This window comes from Ursus americanus, chromosome 22, assembly GCF_024610735.1.
Source record: "Ursus americanus isolate L20-20 chromosome 22, mUrsAme1.1.p, whole genome shotgun sequence".
Classification (NCBI taxonomy): domain Eukaryota; kingdom Metazoa; phylum Chordata; class Mammalia; order Carnivora; family Ursidae; genus Ursus; species Ursus americanus.
In genome coordinates, this window is record NC_142148.1 from 483,901 (window position 1) to 507,820 (window position 23,920).

At 61.1% G+C, this 23,920-nt stretch overlaps 1 protein-coding gene across 1 annotated transcript; it reads right to left on the reverse strand.

Moving 5' to 3' along the window:
- Positions 1–1,264: 1,264 nt before the first annotated feature.
- ABHD16B (abhydrolase domain containing 16B) lies at positions 1,265–2,677 on the reverse strand. Its single transcript, XM_045794411.2, has one exon. It carries the CDS (start codon positions 2,675–2,677, stop codon positions 1,265–1,267), a length of 1,413 nt encoding a protein of 470 aa, XP_045650367.1.
- Between the last annotated feature and the right edge of the window lie 21,243 nt (positions 2,678–23,920).

Here is a 23,920-nt window from a genome sequence, read left to right on the forward strand (position 1 = left end):
CACGCTGCCGGGGGAGCCAGGTGGAGCCCTCCACTTCACAGATGAGGAGGCTGTGGCTAGAGTAATTTGTCCGAGCTCACGCGGCTAGGTGAGGGGCTTCCATCAAACGCTGGAACAAGAGTTTGCCGGGCTTCTCAAAGGAGAGGTGTGTAACCACTGGCCAACCCGGTTTCGCTAAAATAAGTCCCCAAACTTCCCTTCTTTGGCTTCTAATTGCCCCTGGAAGTAAACCCTTAAATGGTATTCAAACCCTTCAGGATCTGGCCCTTCCGGACTGCACTCCCCCTTTCCAGCCAAGCCACGCTGCATGCACTGGTCCCTCTGCATGGAAGCCCCTTCCTTAACCTGGATCGCTCCCCCTCCTGGATCAGCTCAAAGCTCACCTCGCCACAGGTGTTCCTGGCACCTAAGGTCACCTTAGGTACCTGCCTCTGGCTTGCACTGGCCCAGGTGCATCGTGGTGGTGTCTGCTCTGGCCCCGTCAGTTACACGTCTGCCCCACTTAGCTTCTTCGAGATTTTCCGGTTTCCTGCTCAGCCCACCCCGGCTAGCCCGGGTCCCCACTTCATGGCAGATGGTAAAGAAGTGACTGCACTACAGGTGGTGCTCAGCAGAGGGCTTGTCTCTCATTCTGTATTACACCCTTGAGCCAGGAGCAATGCCCAGCCCAGGTGTGGCTCAAGGGGATGCCAAGCAAGTGAATGGTCCGTGCGGGTGTGTCTGTAGCCCCACAGGGAGTCTGTTGTCCTTTCCTGCAGAAGCCAGGAAGGTGGAGGTGGGGAGGGGACCCTAAAGAGCCCAGCATCACACTCCTGGTCGGGTCTAGCTGCTCAGACCTGTTTTACAATTTTTCAGGGCTAGTGTTCTTTCACAGCTGGGGGTGACTTGTCCAAACACAGACCCACCCTGTACCCTAGGCCAGGTTAAGGGCACCTCCTGGGGTCCCACAGCCCGTGTTCCCACCATCCTTCTGAGGGGATCAAAACACCCATCACACAGTGTCGCCATAAACTGGGTCTACATTCTCTTTAGGAGCTGGGAGCAGACTGGTGTTTGCGGGAGAAACTGAAGGAAGGAAGGGAAAGGCCCCAGTGAGGGAGAGCAGCGGTTCCCTATGTTCTGTCTCACCCTCCCTCAGACACCAGGTCGGGATCCCCAGGCACGGCCAGCTTTACTGGTTTCGGGTGTGGGGAGGGTAAGGACCTGAGGCCCTGAGGGTGTACAAATGCACCAACACGCTTGCCAGCAGCTGCAGGGGCAAGGACTACAGCCTCCAGGGCAACTGGAAGTCCTCTGGTTCCAGCGGACTGCAGTGAGTCGCCTCCACATTCTTGAGGTGTTTGCGTGCCAGGAACAGCGCGAGCTGCCGGCGCCGCCGCGGGCTCAGGCCCTGGCCCACTAGCCAGGGGAAGGACAGCCCATGAGGCCCCCAGGCCTCCTCATCCTCCTGCTCATCCTCGCAGCGCGCGCGGTAGGAGCGCAGCAGTGCCAGACACCAGTCATCGTCCACGCGGTAGCGCGCATAGAAGGCGGCCTCCTGCGCCAGGCTGCCCGCGCGTAGCCAGCGCGTCACGACCGCGAGGCCTTCCCGCGCCATCACGACGGGGTAGCGGTGCTGCAGCAGACGCAGAAGCAATTCGTTGCCGCGGTTGCCCTCCACATCGCCGGACGGCAGGGGGCGCAGGTGGCCCGAGGTGCTGACCACGTCGTCCTGCGTGCGCCGCAGCAGCAGCACCGGTCCTGGGTAGCGGCACAGCTGCTCCGCCACATTGAGGTTGAAGTGCTCGCGCACGGTGCGCACCACGAGCCCCTTCCAGCTATGGGGCATGACCTTCAGGGCCAGCGGCACGAGGTCGTCGAAGGTGGCGTCGAGCACCAGTGCACCCAGCTCCGGGTATGTCATGGTGGCCCAGGTGGCCGTGAAGCCACCGATGGACCAGCCATAGACGACCACGTGCGTGGGCGGGAAGTGCAGGCGGTGCAGCGCGTACTTGACCACCACGTCCACCGCGTTGGCGTCATGCTGAGGGAATGGCGCGCCCGTGCTGCCCCCGAAGCCCGGGTGGTTCCAGCCCAGCACGGAGTAGCCAGCCTCCAGCGGTGCTGACAGGCAGCCCATCTCATAGAAGCCGGCGTTGCCTTCGCAGCAGATGACAAGACGCAGGCCGCGGCTTTGGCTGCCTGGGTGCTGGCGGCGATCCATGAACATGGTGTCGATCTCATTGCCGTCACAGGCCACCAGCTTGGCGCGCCGGCCGCGGTAGCGTTCCACGAGGCGCTCTTGGCCCTGCTGCAGCAGCGGCAGTAGCGCGCGCGTCATCAGGAACATGGAGCCAGGGTACACGAGCCAGCGGCCCAGCGAGTGGGCCAGTGCGTAGCTGGCCAGCTGGCCTGGCAGCTCGCGGATCTGCTGCAGGAGGCACTGCGCCTGACTGCGCGCCCCGCGCAGCGGTCGCCCCGGCGCGTCCCCGCCCAGTGCTGCGCCCCGCAGCAGCCACACGCCTGCTGCGGCCGCCGCGCACGTGAGTGCGCGGTGACCGCTGCCGCCCCCGCCAACGGCGCGCACGTCATCCCAGCGGAAGTCCACAGGCCAACTGCGGAAGTTGTAGGTGTAGTTGGCGGTCAGGTAGATCTTGAACACGTGCACCAGCGCCTTCACGAAGCAGACGACACACATGGGCGTCGAGGCTACGGGGCGCTCCGCGCTAGCCCTAACGCCCAGTCGCCAGGCCGGGGTCGCGGTGGGAGGCCCAGGCCCAGCCCCGGCCCCGCAGGCGGCTGCAGGGGTGAGCGCCGCGCAGAGCTGTCTCGGGACATGCCTCTTCAGGGCTTGGCCCTAATGGCCTTTGTGACCTGGGCCTTCCAGCGTCTAGAGGAGGCGGCTTGCGCCTGGCGGGGGCTGGCTTTGTGAGTCATTGTTGCTGGGCGTGGTGGACCACTCTGTGATGGGCGCACAAAGGGTTCCCAGGCGTGGTGGACCTCTAGTTCTGCCCCGCCCCCAGAACTCAGCCTTGGGACCCGGTGGCAGCCACACCCTCCCCAGACCTTCCTCTGCCTGCACCCTCCCTGGGGCCCTACTTCACCTGCCTTCCATCACACCTTGAGCAGCATCCAACGCCCCCCACCCCCCTTAACTGAGGGTGGACAGACAGGTTGGAAAATCTACTGCCTTAACCTCTTCCTGGTCAGAAGCCGGGGTCTCACTGGGAAAAACGCAGGGCTTCCCATGGCCTGAACTAAGCTTGCTGTGGGTCGCTTTCCCTCTGTGTGAGGTACCCACATGAGTGGGAAAGGGAGCCAGGGGCAGGAAGAAGCAGCTCTGGGGATCAGGCTGTGTGACACTTTGCAAAGACATGGGAGCCTCCTGAAGAAGGCTGGGGGTAGCAGTTCCTGCCCAGGCCCAGGCTACGTGGCTGTGCGCCCAGACCTCCCAGTGCAAGGTGGAGCAGCCCAGAAAATCCAATGTGCTTTATCACTCTAGGGAAGAAACTGAGTCTGGCCCATGGGCTGCTGTTGGAGCAGCGAGGCACTGCGTGCTCATGACCTTGTCCCCCCCCCACACACACACACCTTCCTTCCCAGGAAAGGGGGTGAGCTTGGGCTGGAAACCCCCCACCTGTTCTGGATCCTCTTTCCACTGGTGCCAGCAAAGGCAGTGACCTCCAGGTAGGTCCTGCCTGGCCAGTGTTCCTCATTTTCAGCCCCTAGCCAAGCCCTCCTCCCCACTCCCCACTCAAACCACCCCGCAAGCTGTACCTTCCTCTTTTATGGAGGGCTTTGGTAGGTTCCCCTTTTTCTCCTGTACTGGAGAGGGCCAGTCCACCTGAGGGCAAAGGGGGCAGGGTTATAGCCAGGGAAGAGCCAGGCTCTGAGGGCTCATTCAACAGTTGCCTGGAACTGAAACAGGGAATCTAGCAAACCCAGCCAGACCCTTGGAGCCCAGGAGCCAGACCTGCCTCAGAGACCCAGAGCATTCTGGGAAGGGGGCTCCAGGCTCCTGCAAGCCTTCTCTGCTCTCCTGCTCTGTGTATCTGGGTCCACTGCCAGCCCAGTCAGCCCTCACCAGGTTTGGGAAGCAGAGCAGGAGACTGTTGGGGTCCTTAGGGGTTGGGAAGCAGGAGGGGTCAATTGAGTGAGTGAGTGAATTGGGAGAGCTGAATATCCCTCCCACCAGGGTCTCCAGATAAAATACAGAATACCTACTTAAATTTGAATTTCAGATAAACAATAAATACTTTTTGAGTATAAGTGTCTCCTAGATATTCCATGGGTTATACTTACATTAAAAAATTGCTTATCTGAAATTCAACTCCAACTGGATATCCTGTTTTTAGGTTTGTTTGTTATTTTTTTGCTAAACCTGGCAACTCTACCCCTGCCACCCCTCCCCCCAGCCAGCTGAGATCCAGATTTTCCTGATTATCCAGCTCATATCCCAGGTTGGGCTGCTCTTCTCCATGGTCAGGTCCTAAGGATCAAGAGGGCATCTCAGGGTCCAGTGGTGCACCTGGACGAGGGTCTCCTCTTGTTCCCTCTGCCCTGCAACCACCTCACCTCTTCCTTGGGTCCTGGGTGACACCAGGGGTGGTGGGGAGACTGCCTCAGGAGGGAGCCCACAGGGTACCACACCTGGGGTCAAGGGATGGGCATACCTGTTGCCCATGGGGATTAGTGGTCCTGGTACTCCTGAAATGTGCCCCCTGGTCCTGTGGTTAGCAGTGGCTGTGGAGAACTTGGGGGAGAGTGGGAACATTTACTCTCCCAGGAACCTCTTTCGTAAACTCAGTAGCTGCTTACCCTAGCTGGGGGTGGGGTGTGCAGATCCAGAGGCTCCAGACTCATTTTGTGAGACCATAGGAGTGACCCCCAGCAGCAGAGCAGAGGGCCTAGTTATGTCCTCAGCCTGAATCCAGGCAAACACAGGGGTCTCCTGGAAGATTGTCCTCAAAGTATGTTAGACATGCCATGTTTTGTTTTGATTCCACAGGGGAAAATGGGGCTTGGAGGAGCCCATTCTCCTGGGGACAGTCTCTCAGCTTGGTGAGCTCTGAGACTTGTATTTGGAAATAGACTTTCCTTCAGTCAGGCCCACCTACCCTTGGCTCCCCTAGAAGAGCAAGAAGCTTGGAGGAGGAGGTGGCTGTGGTGGAGGGGAGCAGAGGCCAGCTTCAGAGAAGCAAAGATCAGCAGGTTGGAGCTGCTGGCCCCTGGGGGCCCTTACCCTGTGTCTGGCCTAGCTCCTGACACCCCCAGCCCTGCCCCCCAGCCCATGAGAGCCCAAGTGCCCCCGAACCACCAGCCCTGTTGAGACAGGAAAGCATGTGACAGGAAGGGAGACCTCCTCCTGCTGTCCTCTCTCCAGAAGAGCCCCCCCCCCCCTTACTGGACCAGCTGCGGCAGCAGTGACCTCTTGTGCCCCCCCCCTCCATCTGCTCAGGGAAGGTGGGGCTATGATCCCAATTATCAGGTCTCAGTTTGAGGAGGCAACCCCCCTCACCCCCCAGTGTCTGCCAGGCAGACATCTGAGCATACACCCCACCCCCACAGAGCCTGCTGGGCTCTGTGACCTCTGGCCTTCACCCCACAGGGTTTCCACCCTCCCCCACTGAGGCAATGCTCCCTCCTGGCCAGTTCTGCTCAGCGTCCCTGGAGGCCCTGATTTATGCTACAGGAGCAGACAGAGCCAACCTTGGAGAAGGAATGGAGGGAGAGAGAAAAAACCAGTCCCAGAGGCTGGAGGGGTGGGGGCTGGGATCAGAGCCCCTGGCAGAGGGTATCCAGCCAGGCGGCAGCCGTGAGCTGACCACAGCAGCCAGCAGCCCGGGGCTCTGGGAGCAGAGCCCGGGCCTTGGGAAAACTGAAGCCACCCTGGCGGGATAGGGAGCTGAGTCTGCACAAACGCCTCTGCTCAGGAAATGGGGTGCAGGGAAGGTGGGGGGTGGCTCAGAGCCTGAGGACAGGAGGGGACGCTTCCTGGCGGATGCAGGGTCAGAGAAGGGACGGAAATGGCCAAGACAGCTGCTGAACATCTGGAGTCACAGAGAATTACCCAGAGCCCTCAAGGACGGTGGGGTTGGTGGGGAGCAGTACACACCCACGCCCTCTCCTTCCTGCCTCCCAGCAGGGCCAGTCTCTCAGTCTCTCCTCGACTGTACCCCCCCACCATCAGAGTAAAGTCTGGGTTGGGGTCAGGAGCCCAGCCGGCTGGTCTGATGGGGCCAGGTTCCCTGGAGCTCAGCCCCCCTGGGTGTTGCCCAGTCTGTACCATTTCTACAGACTCCAGTGTGTGGACAGTGCTTCCTGGCATCACGCAGGCCATGGCCCTGCGCCTGGGACATCCTTGGGGCTCCGTACATGAACTTGAAAGGGTTGCTGTACACTTTGGGCCCAGTGTCACTCCTGGCTGAGAGTCCCGCAGAGCAGGGCTGTATCCTTTCTACCATGCACTAACACCGTGTACAGGGGTTGACGTAACGTGGGTGCTTCATTACTGTTGTGTTACTCAATGTAAACGAGGCTCGCTGCAACCGGCGAGACAGGGTATAAAACAGTTCACTGTGCCCTCTCGTCCAGAGATACTAACCTGGATGTGTCTTTGCACACCTTTCTCTATTTGCCTACAAACGTGCACAACCTACAGACGGGGCTAGGGTGGGAAGGTGGGGCTGTGCTTTTCCAAGAATGGATATGGTGTGTACATTATGGGGCAGCTCTGTCTTCTCCGGGGCATCACTGCAGGGCAGGAGCTGGCAGGTGGCCCATTCCTCCAGGTGCGTGGGCACTAAGGCCCCGGTATACCTCCTCTGTGTTGGATATGTGGGCTTCCAGACCTTTCCCCTCTGCAGTGCTGGCTGCCGTAAGCACCTTTGTCCAAGGACCCTGGCCTCTAGGTGCTTTCCCTACACAGTGATTCTGAAGAGTGCCTGCCTGAAGGGAAGGGAGCGTGTGTTCTCACGGCAGGGAGATCCCACCAGGATGCTTCTCCAAGATCTTGTGCTAGCCTGTGAGTCTGCTGAAGAAGTTTCTCTGAGGGAATGCAAGTCAGCTCCGTGCTTCTAGATTTATCGGGATGTGCGCATAAGCGTCATGAATGTCGGTAGATCCTGACCCGCGGACCAGGCCTGCACCAGAAGCCATTCCGTCAGTCGGGTGATCCAGTCCCGCATTTTGCTTTTCGCTGCCCCTCCGAGACCCCTCACCTGTGGGACCCCGGCGCCCGCTGCCTCCGGAGTGGCCGGATAGAAACTACGGCCTGGATCTCACACAGCCGGCCGTGGCTCTGGGGGAGGGGAGATGAAGCGGGCCGGGCTCGATGGGATGAACGGAAAAGACGGGGGACCCTCCGCCTGAGAGGCGAGGCTCGGGCTTTCAGCAGGCGCCGCACTTTGCCTCGCCAGCGTGGGACCCCGAAAACGAGCAGTGGGGCGGGAAGAGGGCCTCCGAGCCCGGAGGGTCCGAGCCGGTCACCCAGCTGGTTAGCCCCGGCCGCCGAGTCGGAGCCCGCGTTTCCCGGGACGAGCCTCTGAGGCGACTCGGACTTCCCCAGGGGGCCGAGGTCCCCTTTCCGGGCTCCTCCGGGTCGCGGCCCCGTGGACATTTTTCACGAGGCGGTGAGGCCGCGCGGAAGGTGGGAGGTGTCAGCCGCGAGCACAGCGGCCGCTGGAGAACGGAGGGGTGAGCCGGAGTCCCTGCCCAAGCGCTCCGTCACCCTCCTCCCGCCGCGCCCGGGGCGCGAGGCTCCGCTCCGAGGGGGCTGCGGCGCGTCGTGGCGTCCCCGCAGAGCTCTCCCCTGCGTCCCGGGTCGCCGGCGGTCACCCCCACGGGAGGACTCGCGGCGCGGTGGGGTGCGGGCTGGGGCCTGGGGAGCCCAGCCCTCCTCCGCCCGGGGCGGGGAGATGGCCTGGGGCGCGAGTGGAAACGGTGGGCGAGGTCGCTGGCCCCCAAGAGTCGCGGTCCCAAGTGAGGAGCCCAGGGAGCAGGAGGACGCTGGCGGGAGGCCCCTCGGTCTGCCTTCTTGGGGCGCAGGTCTCCCACTTGCCTGGGTGGGCGGGCTGAAAGCTGGCTTCTGCTTAGGCGCCAGGTCCTGAGCGGGACGTTTTCCTGACCCTAGATCAGAGGAGAACCCGCCCTGCGGCCATGCTCAGGTCCCTGGAGACCTTGGCACCCCAGTGGGGGAGGAGTGAAGCCTGGAGGTTGGGTGAGGGGAAGCCAGCCCAGAGGGGTGCAGGACCCTGCAAGGCCACCGTGGCCTTGGGAGAAGGAAGACCACCAGGAGCACAGGTCTCTGGCCAGAGTGCCCTCTGTCTTGTGGCACTCGGCTGGGGGAGGGGCTGTTCTTGGGCCACACCGTCAGCACCTCCAGAGCTTGCCTGAGCAGAGGATCTAGGTTACAGCCCTCTGGGCTCCTTCTAAGTCTCTTGTGCAGGTTAAAAACGGCAACTGTCCCGGAGCTGACCCCAGGGGACCCTGAAAGTTTCCTCTTCCCTCCCACCCCCCTTGCTCAAGGCACTCTCTGTTCTCAGCGTCTGCTGAACTCTGGGAGGCTGCTCTGAGGCTCTCACTCGCCCACCCCTCTTACCCCGCTGTTCCCTGGGGAGCTGGCAAGAAGTCAAGCCCACCTCTGCGGTGGGCTGGCCCAGACAGGCAGTCCTGTTTTCCCTGTCCCCTCCCCTCCAGGCTGTCCCCCCAGGCTTCAGGCAGAAAAGTGGGGAGAGAAGGGAGGACATAAAGGGCCTACTGGCCCTTCCTCACCCAGCCAGGTGCCCCCCACCTTGGTTTCTGTGGTGTCTCTAATGGGGGCTGCACTCTAGAGTGACCCCACCTGGACCCCCCACACATTATACAGACATGAAGGCGTTCACCACCCCCAGGCAGCCCCTGCGCCAGGACAGGGCCCACCCAGGAAGACAGTGGGGTGGGGAGGATGAAGAAGCAGAGAAAGCCCCGTTATCCCCCTTTCCTGTCCCCCACCCTCCCCTGGGGATCAGAACTAACCACAGGGCTGCCCACCCCAGCTGCTTTGAAGCTGCCGGGGGCAGGACCCAGCTGCCAGGGTTCGTGAGCGGCCCGCCCCTCCGGCTGCGTGGGAGCCAGGGAGTGACCACAGGGCCGCCAGTGGCCTTTGAAGTGATGAGGCAGGGCCCCAGGAAGTGGGCAGTAGCCCACCCAGGCCCTGAGCCAACCCCGCCCAAGGGCTCAAGCCCCTGCCCACTGGGCTGAGAGCCCGGGCAGAGAGCCCAGGCTGGGAGCCTGGGCCTCAGCTGTCTCCATGAGCTAGGCACCTTGGTTGCTCAGGTACAAGCCAGGCTTAGGGACTTGACGGGGGGCAAGGAAGGAAGAGGCTGCCTCCCTGGCCTCTGGGGCCCCAACCCCAGCCCCAGTTTCACCCAGGCTCCCATGGCAGGAGCCAGTGAGGCCAGGAGTTGGTCCCTCTCCCTCAGCTAAAAATAGCGGGCCTCAGGCTTTGTGGAAAGCCCCTGGGGCGGGGGAGGAAGGAGCAGGGCTGCAGGGCTGGGCCCTGGGGAGCCAGGCTAGGCAGGAAATGCCCTGGTGCACTGCCCCCCCCCACCCCCCACGCAAAGGCTCCTGTCAGCAGGCGCAGACCCCTGGAAAGTCCCCAGTGGTACCTTCACACCTACGTGGGGCAGGAATCTTCTGGGTCCCTCAGGCTAGGCCTCACATGCCAGCCAGGGTGGGCTCCTCTTACCCCAGCTGACAATGTCCTCTGGGGCCTGGACTGGTCTCCTGCCATGGGCACTAGAAGGCCAGATGAAGGCAATTCTTCCTCCCTGTCTGTCTTTGCACCTGGTGATGACCTGAACCACCCCCACCTTCTAATCTGTCTGTGTCACCACTCATTCCACAGATATTCCTTGACGGCCTGCTTGCTGGTGGTGGGGGCAGGGCTGAGCGTGGCCCTTGATGCCTCCCTGCCCCCAGGGTGCTTCCTGGGCACAAATAAAGATTTAACCCCAAGGAGGGCGTTCAAGGAGCAAATACCCAGTCTGTCAACCTGGAAGGGGGAAAGCTGGAGAGGGGTCTGGAGCTGATATCAGAATGATGGGTAGGAATTAACTCTTGAAGTAGATTATTCAGTGGGGACCTGACCCTGGGAGAGGCCCTGGGGCTGAAGGGAATTTGGCATCATAGAGGAGTAGGACAAGACCACTGCAGCTTGGACCTACGGGGTGGCAGGGCTGGAATAGGAATGAGGCTAGGGATGAGGGCAGATCAGTTCTAGTTTTGTAGATTAAGGCAAGGAATTTGAAAGGAAACCACTTCTCAGAAGTCACTGAAAGATTCTCAGCAAGAAGTTTCCAGAAATGACCTCAAAGCATTTTGGAGAGGTCACTGCTTTGTAGAGGAAGGTCTGGGGAAGGTGGACTGGGGCTGGGGGTGGGGGTGGGGAGGTCGGGTAGATAATGTTGGAAGGGAAGGCAAAGGACCTGTGGAGGGCCAACGTAGATGTCTGCAGTTTCTGAGAAGCGGGAGCAGGCAGTACAGAGTGTCCTTGGAGGGTCATGGTGGGACCGGGAACATTGAGTGTGTACCCAGGTCTGGCTTTCCAGTGGCACCCGTCTTCCAGGCGGACTGTCCCACCAATGAGCAGCACCTGGTGTGTTGACAAGGAGAAAGTGGGTGGTTGGGGTTCTTCCAAAGGATGCCAGAAGAGTATAGAAATGCTAATACTTTTGGTATTTTTGAGAGAAAATACAAAATCCACACCTGGTAAGAAGGAAGCCAAAGAGAGGGGAAGGCTGGGTCTTCAGGAGAAAGGAAGGGCTGCTCTTGCAGTGAGATGTCACAGCTGTGTGGCAAGCTGGCGACGTGGCCACAGAGAGACCAGGGTAGAAAGAGTCACTTGAGAGTGGGCGTGGGTTTTGTGACAGCTTGCTCCAAGGTGCGACTCTGGGAGTGGCTTACTGGAGATCTTTGGAGGTGAGGAGGCAATGAGGCATTTGAAGAGGCCCCCGTGACATCTCATCAGGTGAATTTAGAATGTTGGTACCTGACATCTCTGAGGAGGGACAAAGGAGGCATTTCTAGTCGTCCTGGGTGCAGAGGGCCACTCCTATCACTGCCACCCAACACCACCATCACTCCTATGGCTTCTTCCTCAGCAGCATTGCCAAAATCCACCATCGCTCACTCAGTGACAAGTATCTGTGGAGAATATACTCTTCATGGAGGATTGTGTTCGGCTCCGGTCACGTCCATGACCAATGCAGGCGAGGTGTCTAGCCCTTGGGGAGCTTACAGTCACGGGGGGCAGACTGAAAACAAACACATACAAAGATTTAGAAAATGAGAAGTAGAATGGCCCAGCAATCCTACTCTTAGGGATTTACCCACAAGGGATGAAGCATGCTCAGACACCAGAGTTGTCCCTAAATGTTTGTAGCAGCATTATTCATCGTGTCCCCGAACGGGTGAAACCCAAGTGTCTGTCAGCTGGTGAAGGGATAAGCAAGCTACGGGCCATCTATTCGACGGAAGGAAATGGGGTGAACTCCTGACTCACACAGAACGAATCTGAAAAGCATCGCACGACTGAAGGAAGCCGTACCCAGAAGACCGTGCCCTGTATGGTCCGGCTTGATGCGAAATCCTAGAAAAGAAGAAACTCGTGCCAGGAGCAGACTGACGGTTGGAGGGGCCAGAGGGTTGAGAATGGATGCTGAGAGACGGAGGGGACTTTTTCAGACAACGGAAATGTTCTGCATCGTGACATTGGGGTGGTGACACGGCTACACATTTGTCAAGGCTCATCAAATTATACACTTAAACTTGGTGAATATCGGTGTCTGTAAATTATACTTCAATAAAGCTTAATTTTGGGGAAGATGTAAAGACTGAGTGTAGCCATGAAAACATCAGGAAGGTGGAGACTGAGGAGGTGAGGCTGGGGGGTGGAAGGGGCTGGTTTTGGAGGTAGACTTCTTGCTGGAGGCGTCTCTTCTCTCGGGGGGACATTTGGGAGCAGATAACAGGATCGTGTGTTAACTCTAACATCGCATTTGGTGGGGCGCCGGGGGCCTCAGTCGTTAAGTGTCCAGCGCTTGGTTTGGGCTCAGGTCATGATCTCAGGGTCGTGACGTCGAGCCCTGTGTCGGGCCCTGCGCTCAGCACTGAGTCTGCTTGAGATTCTCTCTCCCTCTGCACCTCCCCACCCCCGTGTGTGCTCTAAATAAATAAATGAATAAATAGACACAAATCCAAAAAGAAATCCCATTTGGTAATTGTAACTCAAAGAGGCAAATCCAGACTCAAGCTGTGTGTTGAGATTATTCACTTGTGTGGGCTGTTTTTGGAGGAGACTTCACTTCCTGCTCAGGTAACTAGAGTCGTCGGGAATGGCCAGCAGGCCCTTGTGTCGGGGCGTGAGGCTGAAGCCAGGAGACTGGTGTGGAAGGGGCAGTGAGACCCCCCAGGGCTCCCCAACGCGTTGGGTGTTCTGGTCTGGATTCACCACTGGCCAGTAGGCACAGCCCAGGGTGCGTCCTGGGAGGATGCCCTCCCTCACTGTCCTGGCAGCACTGTCTAGCCAATGGTGATGGCAGCAAGTCCTCTGCCCTACTGCCCTCAAGCCCCTCCTGGGACCTTCATCTCCCAGACCAGTGAGCACACAGTCTGCCAACCTCAGCCCAGAGTGGTAGCTCGACAAAGACCAGGCTCTGCTTCTGCCCCCAGAGAAGGGGGTGTACGAGAGCAAGGGGTCCCCATGGCCTTCTCCCTGGCTGGACTGTCCTTGAGGTTCCTGTCCTGGCAAGGGAGGGCCAGGGCCAGGCCAAGGCCTCTCCTCCAGGGCAGTGGGCCTCCGGGAAGGAGGTGAAGGCAAACCTATAAAGGTAGAGGTCCTCCACATGGCAGGTGACAGTGACCACCTGGGTCTGCTGGTCTCCCCCATGATCTGTGGGGTCCCCTGAGGATGGATTCTGGGGCTGCTGCCGGCCGTGGTGGGGCCTGGGCAGGGGACTGGGTGGTCAGGCTCTGCTGTTCTCCTTAGAGTCACCGTTTGAAGTAACTTGGACTGGGTCTCAGGACATTGGCCAAGCTTGGAACTGGTGAGCCCCAGGACCCAGTGACCTTTTCCCCCTGTGGCCTTGACTGGGGCTGGGAACCTCCGGCCTGGCGTCCTGTGTCCTGCCAAGAGGATGTCCTGTCCTCAGGCCAACTCCCCCGCCCTCCTCCATCCCTCTGGGGCCTCTAGGGGCAGAGGTGGGGATGTGGAGGTGGGGGGGAGTTGAAAGTCAGCCGGCTGTCCCCCACCGCTGGGTCCTGAGCCCCTACTCTCCCAGTTCCCTCCTCCCCCTAGACTGGGTTGCAGGGGCAGAGGCCCCCAGTCCAGCACCTGGGGTTTTCCCAGGACTAGGCTCCGGTTCCCCCAGTGGGGCGGGGGTGGGGGGGGAGAGCTCCACTGAACAAAGGCTGGGAGGGGAAGCGGGGAGCAGGGAAAAGGAAGGGGAAGGGGCTGAGTACACTCTGAGGCCACCTCTCCAGGAGCTGCCTCCCCCATCCCTCTCTCGGGTTTCCTGCCCTGAGCGTGTGTGGGCGAGGATGTGAGGGAAGAAGGGTGTGAACCAGCTCAGCTCCAGCTCCCGCCACAAGCCAGCCTCATCATGGGGGAGAGAGAGGCCCAGGGTGGGGAGTCTCAGGTGGAAAGGTGCAAGGGACTCCTGGAGCTCAGCCCCCCGGGGGGCTGCGGGAAGATGGGGCTGGCACCTGGAGAGGGGGCCAAGAGTGGGCTGAGCACCCCCACCCGCAGGCCCTCCTGGACATGGATCTGTGGATGTGACCCGAGGGTCCTCCCTGCGCCGGAGCTGGTGGTCTCTGGGCCTCCGCGCGTGCGCGTGCCCGTGCATGTATCTCCAGGGGGTAGGTTTCTGGGGAGAGCTGAGTGCACAGAAGGTCTGTGTGTATCTGACTGGAGCCCTGAGTCTCTGTGTATGTTGGATGTTTCTGCAGGTCCCCGAGCGCCGCGTGCGTGCACACGTATGTGCCCCTGTGTTTGCATCTGTATCCCTGGCCCGGGTCTGAACGTGTGGGGGTCTGTGTGGCCTCCGTGGATATCTTGTTTGTGGGGTGGAATGCTGTTTTCCCTCCAAGGTTGAGAACGACCAGCCCCCCGCAGAAAGCCTGGACCTGGGGAGCGGTGGGGGCAGGAAGGCAGCTGTTTGGCTCTCTCTCCTGCCCCCCCCTCCACTCCCCTGACCGGGGGTTCTGTCCACCTTCAGCACAGGCAGCTCAGCTGAGTTAAAAATAGCCCCCGGGCCTCTGGAAGCGGAAGGGGTAGAGGCACTGCCGCAGGAGGGAGGAGGGCTGGAGGCACCCCTGGCCCAGCAGGCGGGTCCTGGGTTGGACAAGCATTCCAAAGCCGGCTGGTCAGGCTCCAGCAGGGTGGGCCCCACATCCGCCTGGCCCCACCTGTGAGGCTGCAGGACCCCCACCCTGTGTGGCTACGGTGGGCCCTCTTCTAGAGAAAGGCAGAGCCTGGCCTGGGGCTGTCAGCCTGGCCTGAGCCCAGCTCCGAGCCTCAGTCTCCAGGGGTAGGAAGTGCCCCCCGTGGTGACCCCCAGGGGCTGCCCTCACCTGTCTTCTCTGCTCCCTCCGTGGAGGGTCCCTGGAGTCTTCCCTGGAGGTCCAGGTGGAAGGCAGGACAGGGCAGAGGGCCCCAGGGAACACTCCTTCCTCAGGGAGGGGTCAGTGGAGGGTTTGGGGTTTTTTCTTAAGAACTTTTTTTTTTTTTTTTAAAGATTTTATTCATTTATTTGACAGAGATAGAGACAGCCAGCCAGAGAGGGAACACAAGCAGGGGGAGTGGGAGAGGAAGAAGCAGGCTCATAGCGGAGGAGCCCGATGTGGGGCTCGATCCCGTAACGCCGGGATCACGCCCTGAGCCGAAGGCAGACGCTTAACCGCTGTGCCACCCAGGCGCCCCTTCTTAAGAACTTTTTATTGATGTGCCACATGCAAACAGAAGAGTGCACGTACTTCAAGTGTGTGGCTGAGGGAATTTTCACAAACTGAATGCATCTTGCCACCAGCACCCAAATCAAGAAAACAGGACATTGCCAGCCCCAGGAGGCCCCTGGGTTCTGCACTCCAAAGACCGTCACTGCATGAACCAGCTGGCTGCAGTGGTCCCCGGGCCGCGGAGTGCCTCTGCTCACTGTCCACGACACTGGTGTGCTGTCCACAGCCACGCCTGGAGGCCACGTGGCCCCTTCCTGTGGCTGTCCAGCGCTGCAGTGCGGATGGGCCATATTTCATTTGCCTAGTTCACTGCTGAGGGGTGTTGGCTTTTCCCAGTTTGGAGTATTACACACGGGGGGGGGGGGGTGAGCATTCTGGTACCTGGTTTTGGGTTAGCCTGAAGTACGATTCTCACTGGGTGCCCCTGGGAGTGGACCTGTGGTTTGAAGTGGCCACAGATCCCTCTGAGGATCCGATGGGGGTGCTCTGGACACCCCTGGAAATGCTAGGATTTGCTCAGGATTTCAGGGAGTACTGCGCTCCGCCCCACCCCTGGGTTCCTGAAACTCAAACCCTGGCACCTCCAGCCTTCGGGGTCTGTTTGTCCTTGGCCAGGCTAGGTCTTGGGCTAGGGCCCCCAGGGAGAAGCTGTCCTCCCCCCCGCGAGGGATGGGCAGCGCCTGAGCGCCCTCCCGCCACCCGGCACGCCCAGAGGAGGCACTCCATCCCGGAGGCCCACCCTTCCTTCCTCAGGAAAACCTGTGTTCTGATAAGGCCTCCAGTCTCTGGTTTTCAAAACCACCCCGGCACTAGGACCCCCTGGGGGAGGAGGGACCAGAGCCCCTTTGCAGCCTCTGGCAGCTGGGGTGGGGACCAGTCTTCACAACCACTGCCGCGTGGTCAGGGCTGCCAGGTCTGGGGGCGGAGAGGCAGAGGCCGCCAGCCAGGTGGGATTCCACCCCCAGACGGGGCGGTCCTTCCCTCAAGCCATCTTGGGCCCCTCAGGCTGGGTTTTTCCTCTGACCCTACCTGAGCCTACCTGGGGACGGGGGGTGGGGGTGGGTGGGTGGGCAGGGGGCCCTGAGGAGGGATACCAACCCCCAGTTCTCCCTCACTGCCCAGCAAGAGCCCAGGCAAAGTCCTTTCTTCCAACATGACCTTTTCCCAGGGTCTGTCAGCCCTGGGGCTTATGGTGGCATCCCAGGACGACTCCAGGCCAAATCCCAGCAGGACGCAGGTGCCCACAGGATATCCCAGGCTCCAAAGAGCGGCAGCTACCCCTGCCTGGCCCTGTACCCTGCTCCGTGTCCATGTTGCACGGGTGTTTGTCAACAAGACAGCAACTTCCGCCGCTGCTTCTGGGCCCCGTGCTGTCCTGCTCGGTCCACTTAGCTCTATCCGGTAGCTTCCTTAGGTGCAGACTGATGCCCAGAGAAGTAAGTCACTTACCCCAAACCACACAGCTGTGGCGATCCCCATGCTGGCCAGGCTGGCCCCAGAGCCCTCAGGCTCTAGGACATAAGGGGACATCAACGTGGCCCTACTCTCATGGAGCGTAGGGAGGGGGTGAAGGACAGATATTAGGTCGGAGGCAGGGCCTCTCTGGGCAGCGGCCTCCACCCGAGGGAGGCGGGAGGGCTGCACCTGGACTTACCAGGGTTGGGAGTGGGTGCTCAGGGACAGCTGAGAACCACCAGTTGGGAAGGAGCAGGAAAGGTGGTCCGGGCTGAGGTGCAGGGGCCCTGGGGCGGGCTGAGAATCCGTGGTTTGGGCACTTGCAGGCTGGGCAGTGGGTGTGCGGAGCGGGGCGGGGGGGCAGCTCACTCAGCATCTCGCACCCCCAGCAGGGTGTGTGGGCACAGGATTCCCGTGTCATGAGACCAGCTGCAGGTACAGTGTGGAGCGTGCATGGTGAGGGAGGTGGGCTGAGGCTCTATGAGCAGGCTGGCAGGCGGGGATCCAGGATGCCTGACCCACCAAGGATGGAGGGAGGGGGAGGGATTCTATTCCAAGTGTTCCTTCCTCCTTTCGGGTTGTGCTGACCTGGAGGCTGACCCATATGGGACCCTTGCAGGAGGGAGCATGGCCAGCTAGGGGTGGGGCTGGCTTCATCCTGGAGTGTCCACCAGGGGCTGGTCCTGTCTGAGCAGGCAGGACCGGAGGGCATCTTGCCACATCTTAACGGGGACCCTTAGACCCAGAGAACAGACTCTGGGGAGAAAACCCTGGGATGGGCTCTGAGGGTCTGGGGTGGAGGGGGGCCCTGGGCCAACTGTGGCCTGGACCAGGGTGGCCTAGGCTCCCTTTCCTCCAGGCAAGTCTTGTGGGAGTCACGTAGGGCTCAGGCATCCTGAGGAAGGGGCTCTGCTCCGGCCTCTGCCCCAGTGACACCTGAAACCCCCAGTGAGCAAGAGGGGGGAGTGCCCTGAGGTCACCCCACTGCCCCGTGACCTCTTGTGACCCCAATCATTGCCAGGAAGGGATTTCCCCAGTATCACAGGGACCAAGCCAGCTCCTCTCCCCTGCAGGGCTCCCCTCCCCCAAGTGGAACCTGTGGCCTCTCTCCCCTGACCTGGGCCAGCAGTACCTGGACGGCTCCCACATCCGTGCCCCCTCTGGATTCCTGTCCCATAAACAGGCAGCCACCATCCTGCTGCCAGGCGGAGAGGCACCTCCTGTCCTGCTCCATCCAGGGTACATCAGCTCTGCACCCCAAAAGTCCCTCGGAATCATGATTAGATCAAGTCTGTCCTGTGGTACCCTATACCTTGTGGAAAAACCCAGAAGCCCCAGCCTGGTGGCGGTTGGAGCCCGGCGCATCCCACATGAGCCTGAGGCAGGCCTTTCTTTTCTTTTTTAAGATTTTATTTATCCATTTGAGAGAGAGAGAGCACAAGCAGGGGCTGGAGGGAGAGGGAGAAGCAGACTTCCCGCTGAGCAGGGAGCCCGATGCAGGGCTCGATCCCAGGACTCCAGGACCATGACCTGAGCCGAAGGCAGATGTTCACCGACTGAGCCCTCCAGGCGCCCCACCAGGAAGGCCTTTGATGGCTTCTTCCCCCCAGGAGCGCCCTCTGGGCTGGGCTCCCTGAGGACTACCTGCTGCCTGTCCTTGTCCACCCCACAGCCACGTGGCTCCCACGCACCCACCCAGACATGTGTCTTGCCCTCCTTCCCGAGGCTGGGGCCGGACCGTCTCTTGCTCCGTGTCCAGAACTGGGCCTGGCTCACAAGGGCGGGTTTGTTCCACTGGGAGAGAGGAAAGCGCGAGAGCACACAGTGCACACACTCACAGACACTCTCGCACACTCGCCCCGTGGACGGCCACTGCCGGACAAGTACACCCCCCGCCCCGAGAAGCACGCACAAGCGAGAACCCAGACGCACATGCAAAGACGGGCTCATGACAACTGTCCACCAGGAATAGCCCTGGACACTTACAGCTTTATTCAGACTACTGCAGCGGGCAGACACGGTGCGGGCCGCTTCAACCCCCACTGAGACAGACGACCAAGGTTCTTATTTTAAAAATTATTTTATTTATGTATTTAATTATTTTACTTATGTGAGAGAGAGAGAGACTGGGAGCAAGGGGAGGAGCAGATGGAGAGAGACTCTCCGTGGACTCCATGCTGAGCACAGAGCCCCACGCGGGGCTCGATCTCATGACGCTGAGACCATGACCTGAGCCGAAACCGAGAGTCGGACGCCTAATGGACTGAGCCCCCCAGGCGCCCCTTGACCGACCTGTTTATTGCCTGGCCCCTCCCAGAACACACGGAGTCTTGTCTTGCTCTCTAGAGGTGCAGTTCCCTGGCACATGGTAGGTTCCATACGCTCCGTGAATCTTGCCAAACTAACCAATGGCAGAGGGAGGGAGGTGAAGGCAGCAGGCTGCCATTGGGTGGGTTGGGGTCTCTCCATGCCCACCAAGGGGGCTCCAGAAGACACTCCTCCAGAGGGAGGAGAGGGCCCGGTGCCTTGTCCAGGTAGGACAGAGCCCTTCATCCCACAGGCCTCTGGGGGCCACAGCCACCTGTTTCCCTCCCAGCTGCTGGGCCAGGTGGCCCTGGGCAACCACCCCCCTGCCGCTGCTCCCCATGTGGGGAGACTCCCAGCAAGAGTGCTCAGGAAAGGGGCCTGGCCTCCTCCTTTACTCCTAGGACAGAACGTAGGCAGGCTGCAGATGACGTGGCCCCCAGGACCTCCCCCACTGTGCCCTGGCCTGGCAGCTCCCGGATGGGACGGTTGGGAGAGCCAGGTGTCCCCTTCACCTGCTGGGGCTATCTGCAGCATCGCCAGCCTCTGCAACGTGAGCCTCAGGGGCTGCGGCCCTAGGGAGCAGCTGCGCTCCTCCAGTGGAGACTGAGGCCCCTGGCCCCCTTGCCCTGCTCCAGAGCTGACTGGCTCATTTCCCGAGGCTGGGTTTCCAGAGCCTGCCTGAGATGGAATTACAGCCCCACGCCTGCACCTGCAACACGTAGGACTGCCTCCTGGCTCGGCCAGGCAAGGACCCATGCAGACAGGGTGCTTGCTGTGTGTCGCCGGGGGGAAGCAGGGGCTGTGGAAACCACACATGGGGCAGGTGGGGATCAGGAAAGCATTCCTGGAGGACAGGATGCCAGCACAGGGACCACAGAATGAATAGGGAGGAGGTGTAAAAGGAAGGACAGGGGACAGAGAAATGAAGGATTGGACCCACAGAGGTGGCCAGGGGTCAGATGATAAAGGGACCAGGGTGGGAACACAGGAGGGAGCCCAGTGCCACCCTTCTGAGCTCAGGCTGGCTTTGGACAGCTGAGACCCAGAAACTGGGCCCACCTGGAACTCTGGAAGGCTAGTGGCCCCCAGAGAGAGGCCTGGTGAGGGAGGGAGGCAAAGTGCTCCCTGACTATTGCCAGGTCAGGGCAAGGTCAGTGGTCAGGCTGGGCTGTTCCCAGACCCTCAGCAGATAGCCCCCTGGGGCTGCCCCGGCCAGGCCCTGGCTGCCGTCCACCCCTGGGCTGGCCTGGCCGTGCAGCTGGCACTCAGGATTGGTGGCTTTGCTGTCTTCCCTCTACTTCGGCTCCCTTCTCTTCCCAACCTTTCCCCTCTGCCAGGCCATTGGCCCCCAGACGCTTCTCTAGCTTTCTGCCTCCGCTCTCAGGACCAGCCCCTCCCAGAGAACACAGCAGGTGTGGCGCAGCCTTGGTCCTGGAGAGAAGGTCTGGAATGCACAGCCCTGGTGCTGGGGCCTGAGGGTGGTGCTGGGAGCTGGGGCTCAGGAGGGGTGCCGGCAGTTGGTAGTGCCGTTTTGGAAGGATGGCTGGGGGTGAGTACTTGGAATGGAGATGGGGCAGCAGTTGGCGGTGGCAGCTGGAGTGGCAGTTGGGGCTTGGCAGGGACACGGGCCTGGAGGACAGTTGGGGTGGGGCAGCCGTGGGGTTGGCAGGTAGCCCCTGGCCCCGAGTGACTCTGGAGGGTGGTCTCGGGGAGGCCCAGCAGGAGAGCAGGGCCAGCTGGCCGCAGACGCAGGCTGAGCCGGGCCTGGGAGTCGGCCTGGGTGGTGCTCCGCTGCAGCCCTCGGTCCACCCGTTGGACCCAGGGTGACGTGCAGGGGGCGGGTCCTGCCGCGCAGCCCAAGCGTCCTCAGGTCCGCCCTGCCCTCGGCTTCGCTCCCTCCCTGTCTGGCTTCCAGCAGGGGCTTGGAGAGGGCAGGGGCAGGTTCTGGGCAGTTCCCTGGGAGGGGGCAGGTCTCCCAGGGCTGTTGCCATGGGGACGGGGGAGCAACACCACTGGTTGGAGAATAAACAGACAAGTTCTCCGACTAGTGACTGCTGTGAAGACAGCTCAGAAAACCCAGCTTGGGGAGGATGGGGTGGTGGCGGGGGGCAGGGGTGCTGCCTTGGGGGCAGGTGGTGTGGTGGTGAAGGCCCTGGCAAGGGGGGTGCCCAGGGGATACTGGGAAAGGAGATGCAAAAGGATATTTGCTGTCCCTCCTGTCTTTCCCAAAGCTCCTTCTAGGCTACGCTTCACAGGAGCAAACCTGCGGGAGGCAGATCCCGGCTCTCTCGGTGGCTTCAGAGCACCTAGCATGGGCCTGGGTCCCCTTCCAGCTCTTCTGCCCTCTTGGAGCCACACCTTGGGGGTGGAGGGCAGGGAGAGGGCTGGCTGAGCACCTGCTGCAGGGGGCAGTGCCACGACCTTATGGGGTCCCTGCCAGCCACACGGCTCACCGAATTGAGCCCGTCCTTCAGAGGTCTGGGGGTGGGGGCAGCTTGTGTTGGGGGGCTGCCATTAGCAAGCACATCTGTGGGCCTAACCTACTTCTAACACCTTGGCCCCAAAGCCCCCTAGCCCTGGCCTACTGCTGCTCATTCCAGGCCCCCTCTGTCACAAGCCTGGACGTGTCTCTCAGGCAGGCTCCTGAGAGGCAACCCACACATGTGCTGGGGGCGAATATCCAGCATGACCAGTGCAGAGCCTTGACCACCCATTTCTTAATCTGTCTTGTCTACCAGCTTAGCTGGTGAGCACAGTCAGTTCATCACGGTACTGTAAGGCTCCCTATCCCCTGCACCCTCTGAGACACTGACCCCGCACACGGGGTGCCCTGGTCAAAGAATGCTGATGAGGCCACAGCTTGGTCCTCACCTGGTCCCAGAGCCACTTCCGGGGTGGAGCTGCCCTCACGGAGGCCACCTGCTTACAGATGGAGAAGGGCCAGCTGATTGTCAGGTAGCAGATACCTCCCAGGGTCTGTGCCAAGCCTCAGGGGTGAGGGGCTGTGCACGTCATCCACATGGGTGTCCAGGGGACCCAAGCCAGAGAGGAGGCTTAGTGACCCAGCCTGGCATCCGCCCACTGTGAGACCAGTCCTGGTGGGACCTTAGCCAGTGCTGGGCACTGATAAATGTGGGGCTCCTGGGGCCCCACAGCTAGTATGTCTCCACAGAGCAGAAGCACTGAGGTGGCTCCAGGGAGTCCAGCTACATCCTCTCCCTTTTTCTCCCGGCTCTGCTGAAACGCCACAGTCGCGGCTGCTGGTTCTTTTCTTTCTTTCTTCCTTTTTTTTTTTTTTTTTAAATAGTAAAGAGAGTTATTAGCTCACAGAAAGATAACCATCTGGAGGTAGGGTGGGCTTCAAGTATGGCTTGATCAGGGGTCTCCAGGACTTCTTGGTTCTGCCTTTTTGGTGTTGGTTCTTGGAGCAGAAAAGATGGGCTCAGTCCTCAATCAGTGGCAGGACTGCAGGGGTCAGGTAACCTTGATGCAGAGTAGGGGAACGGGGGAGAGAGTCCCAGGGCCCTAGGGACTTCTTCCAGAACTCAGCAAGCCTTTCTATGAATGCCAAAAGCCCTAGACTGGGGTAGGTTCTGGTACTGGTGAGACACAGGCTTAGATTTTGTGGGCAGGTCTGCTGAGCAATGACTGAGCACCACTGTGTCCACTCCTGCATGGACAATGGGTGTGGCATCTTGCGAGGCTGTTCTCTTTGGAGAGTGTCTGAGGGGACTGAGACATCTTGGGAGAGACTGGGGCTCTCTATGAGAGGGGAGGGCAGGCATCAGGGGTCTGGTCCTACTGCGTTTGGCAGCCCTCCCCAGGCTCCCTGGCCTCTTTCCCACCTTGGGCTACGACTGTGATCTAGGCAGGCAGGTGGGGGGACTCCTGCAGAGAGCACCCTCTGTCCTCTCAAAGGGAGGAGGCAGGTGACCCCCTAGACCCTCCCGGAGGCCTAGAAGCAGCCACTTCTCAGGACAGCCAGGTCCAACCTTCACTTCCTGGCTGAGGAAGCGTGGGCCTGTTGCTCCAGACCAGGGGGATGTGACCAAGAGGGTCCTCCAAAGAAAGCCTCGTGAGGGGGCTCCTGGGCCGGCACCGTCAGACCAGGCAGCGGGAAGGGAGTGGGCTGAGGGTGTCTGCACAGCCATTTCCAGGCGCCGGCTAGAAGCGAGGGAGTGTCCGAGCCTTTCATCGCTGGCTGCCAGACCGCGGCTCGCCCTTGTTCACTCAAGGAGAATTTCCCCCGCGGCCTGCCCTCCCGCTGCAGCCCAGTGAATGCCTCCTTACACATCCTGAGAAAGCAGCCATAATGGTCCGCCGCCTCCCACCTCCCGAGGAATTCCGCGGCGCTTGGCCCGCGGGGAGGCAGGGCGCAGACGGCCCGCGGAGCCTCGCCATTGGATAGCCTGGTCGTGCTCAACTCCTCTGCGCGGCTGGCTAGCCACAGGCTCACCTCCCTTCCCACCGCCGCGCCGGAGAGAGGAAGCGAGGTGGCCTTTGCCCCGCACAGGCTAGCCAGGAATGTGGGGCCACGCTTCCCATTCAGCCAGCCCGAGGGCTCGAGGACAGCGGGGGCGAGAAGGGACGCGCGCAGGGCCCATCCCGAGCAACACGGTTCCAGATCGTTTAAGGGGGTGTGGGGCAAGGCCCAGGCAGCTTGTTTCCCGCCCCTTCGCCGGGGCGCACCCGCACGGGACAGACAACGCGGCGCGAAGAACCCACGCGCGCAGCCGCCGGCGCTCCTAAGTTGCCCAAAACCAAAGCCCCAGGGGCAGGCACCGTCACGCGCGGCCCGCGCCCCGAGGTGCTCCCCTCCCTGGGCGCGCCGAGGTTCTCCGACGGCGCGAGCGCGCAGCGCCCAGGCCCTCTTCGGCCCCGCGCCCCAGCACAGCCGCGACCGCGCTTTGCAGCCGCACAGCGCGAGGTCCGCACAGCCGCCTGAGCAGGTGGGGAAGTCTCGAAGTTTGCGAGACGCGCCCGGCGAGACTGCGCATCGGGTCGTGGGGACAGCTTGTGGCCCGGGGACCCGCGCGCCCCCGAGGAACAGGCGCGTGGGCAACGCCGGGGTGCGCAGTAGAGGAAGGGGCTGGGGTGCCCTCGCCCCGAGCCTCATCTCGCGCAGGGGTGTACTGCCCGCCGCTGAGCGCCCCCGCGGGAACCCGCACGGGTGCTCAGAGACCCC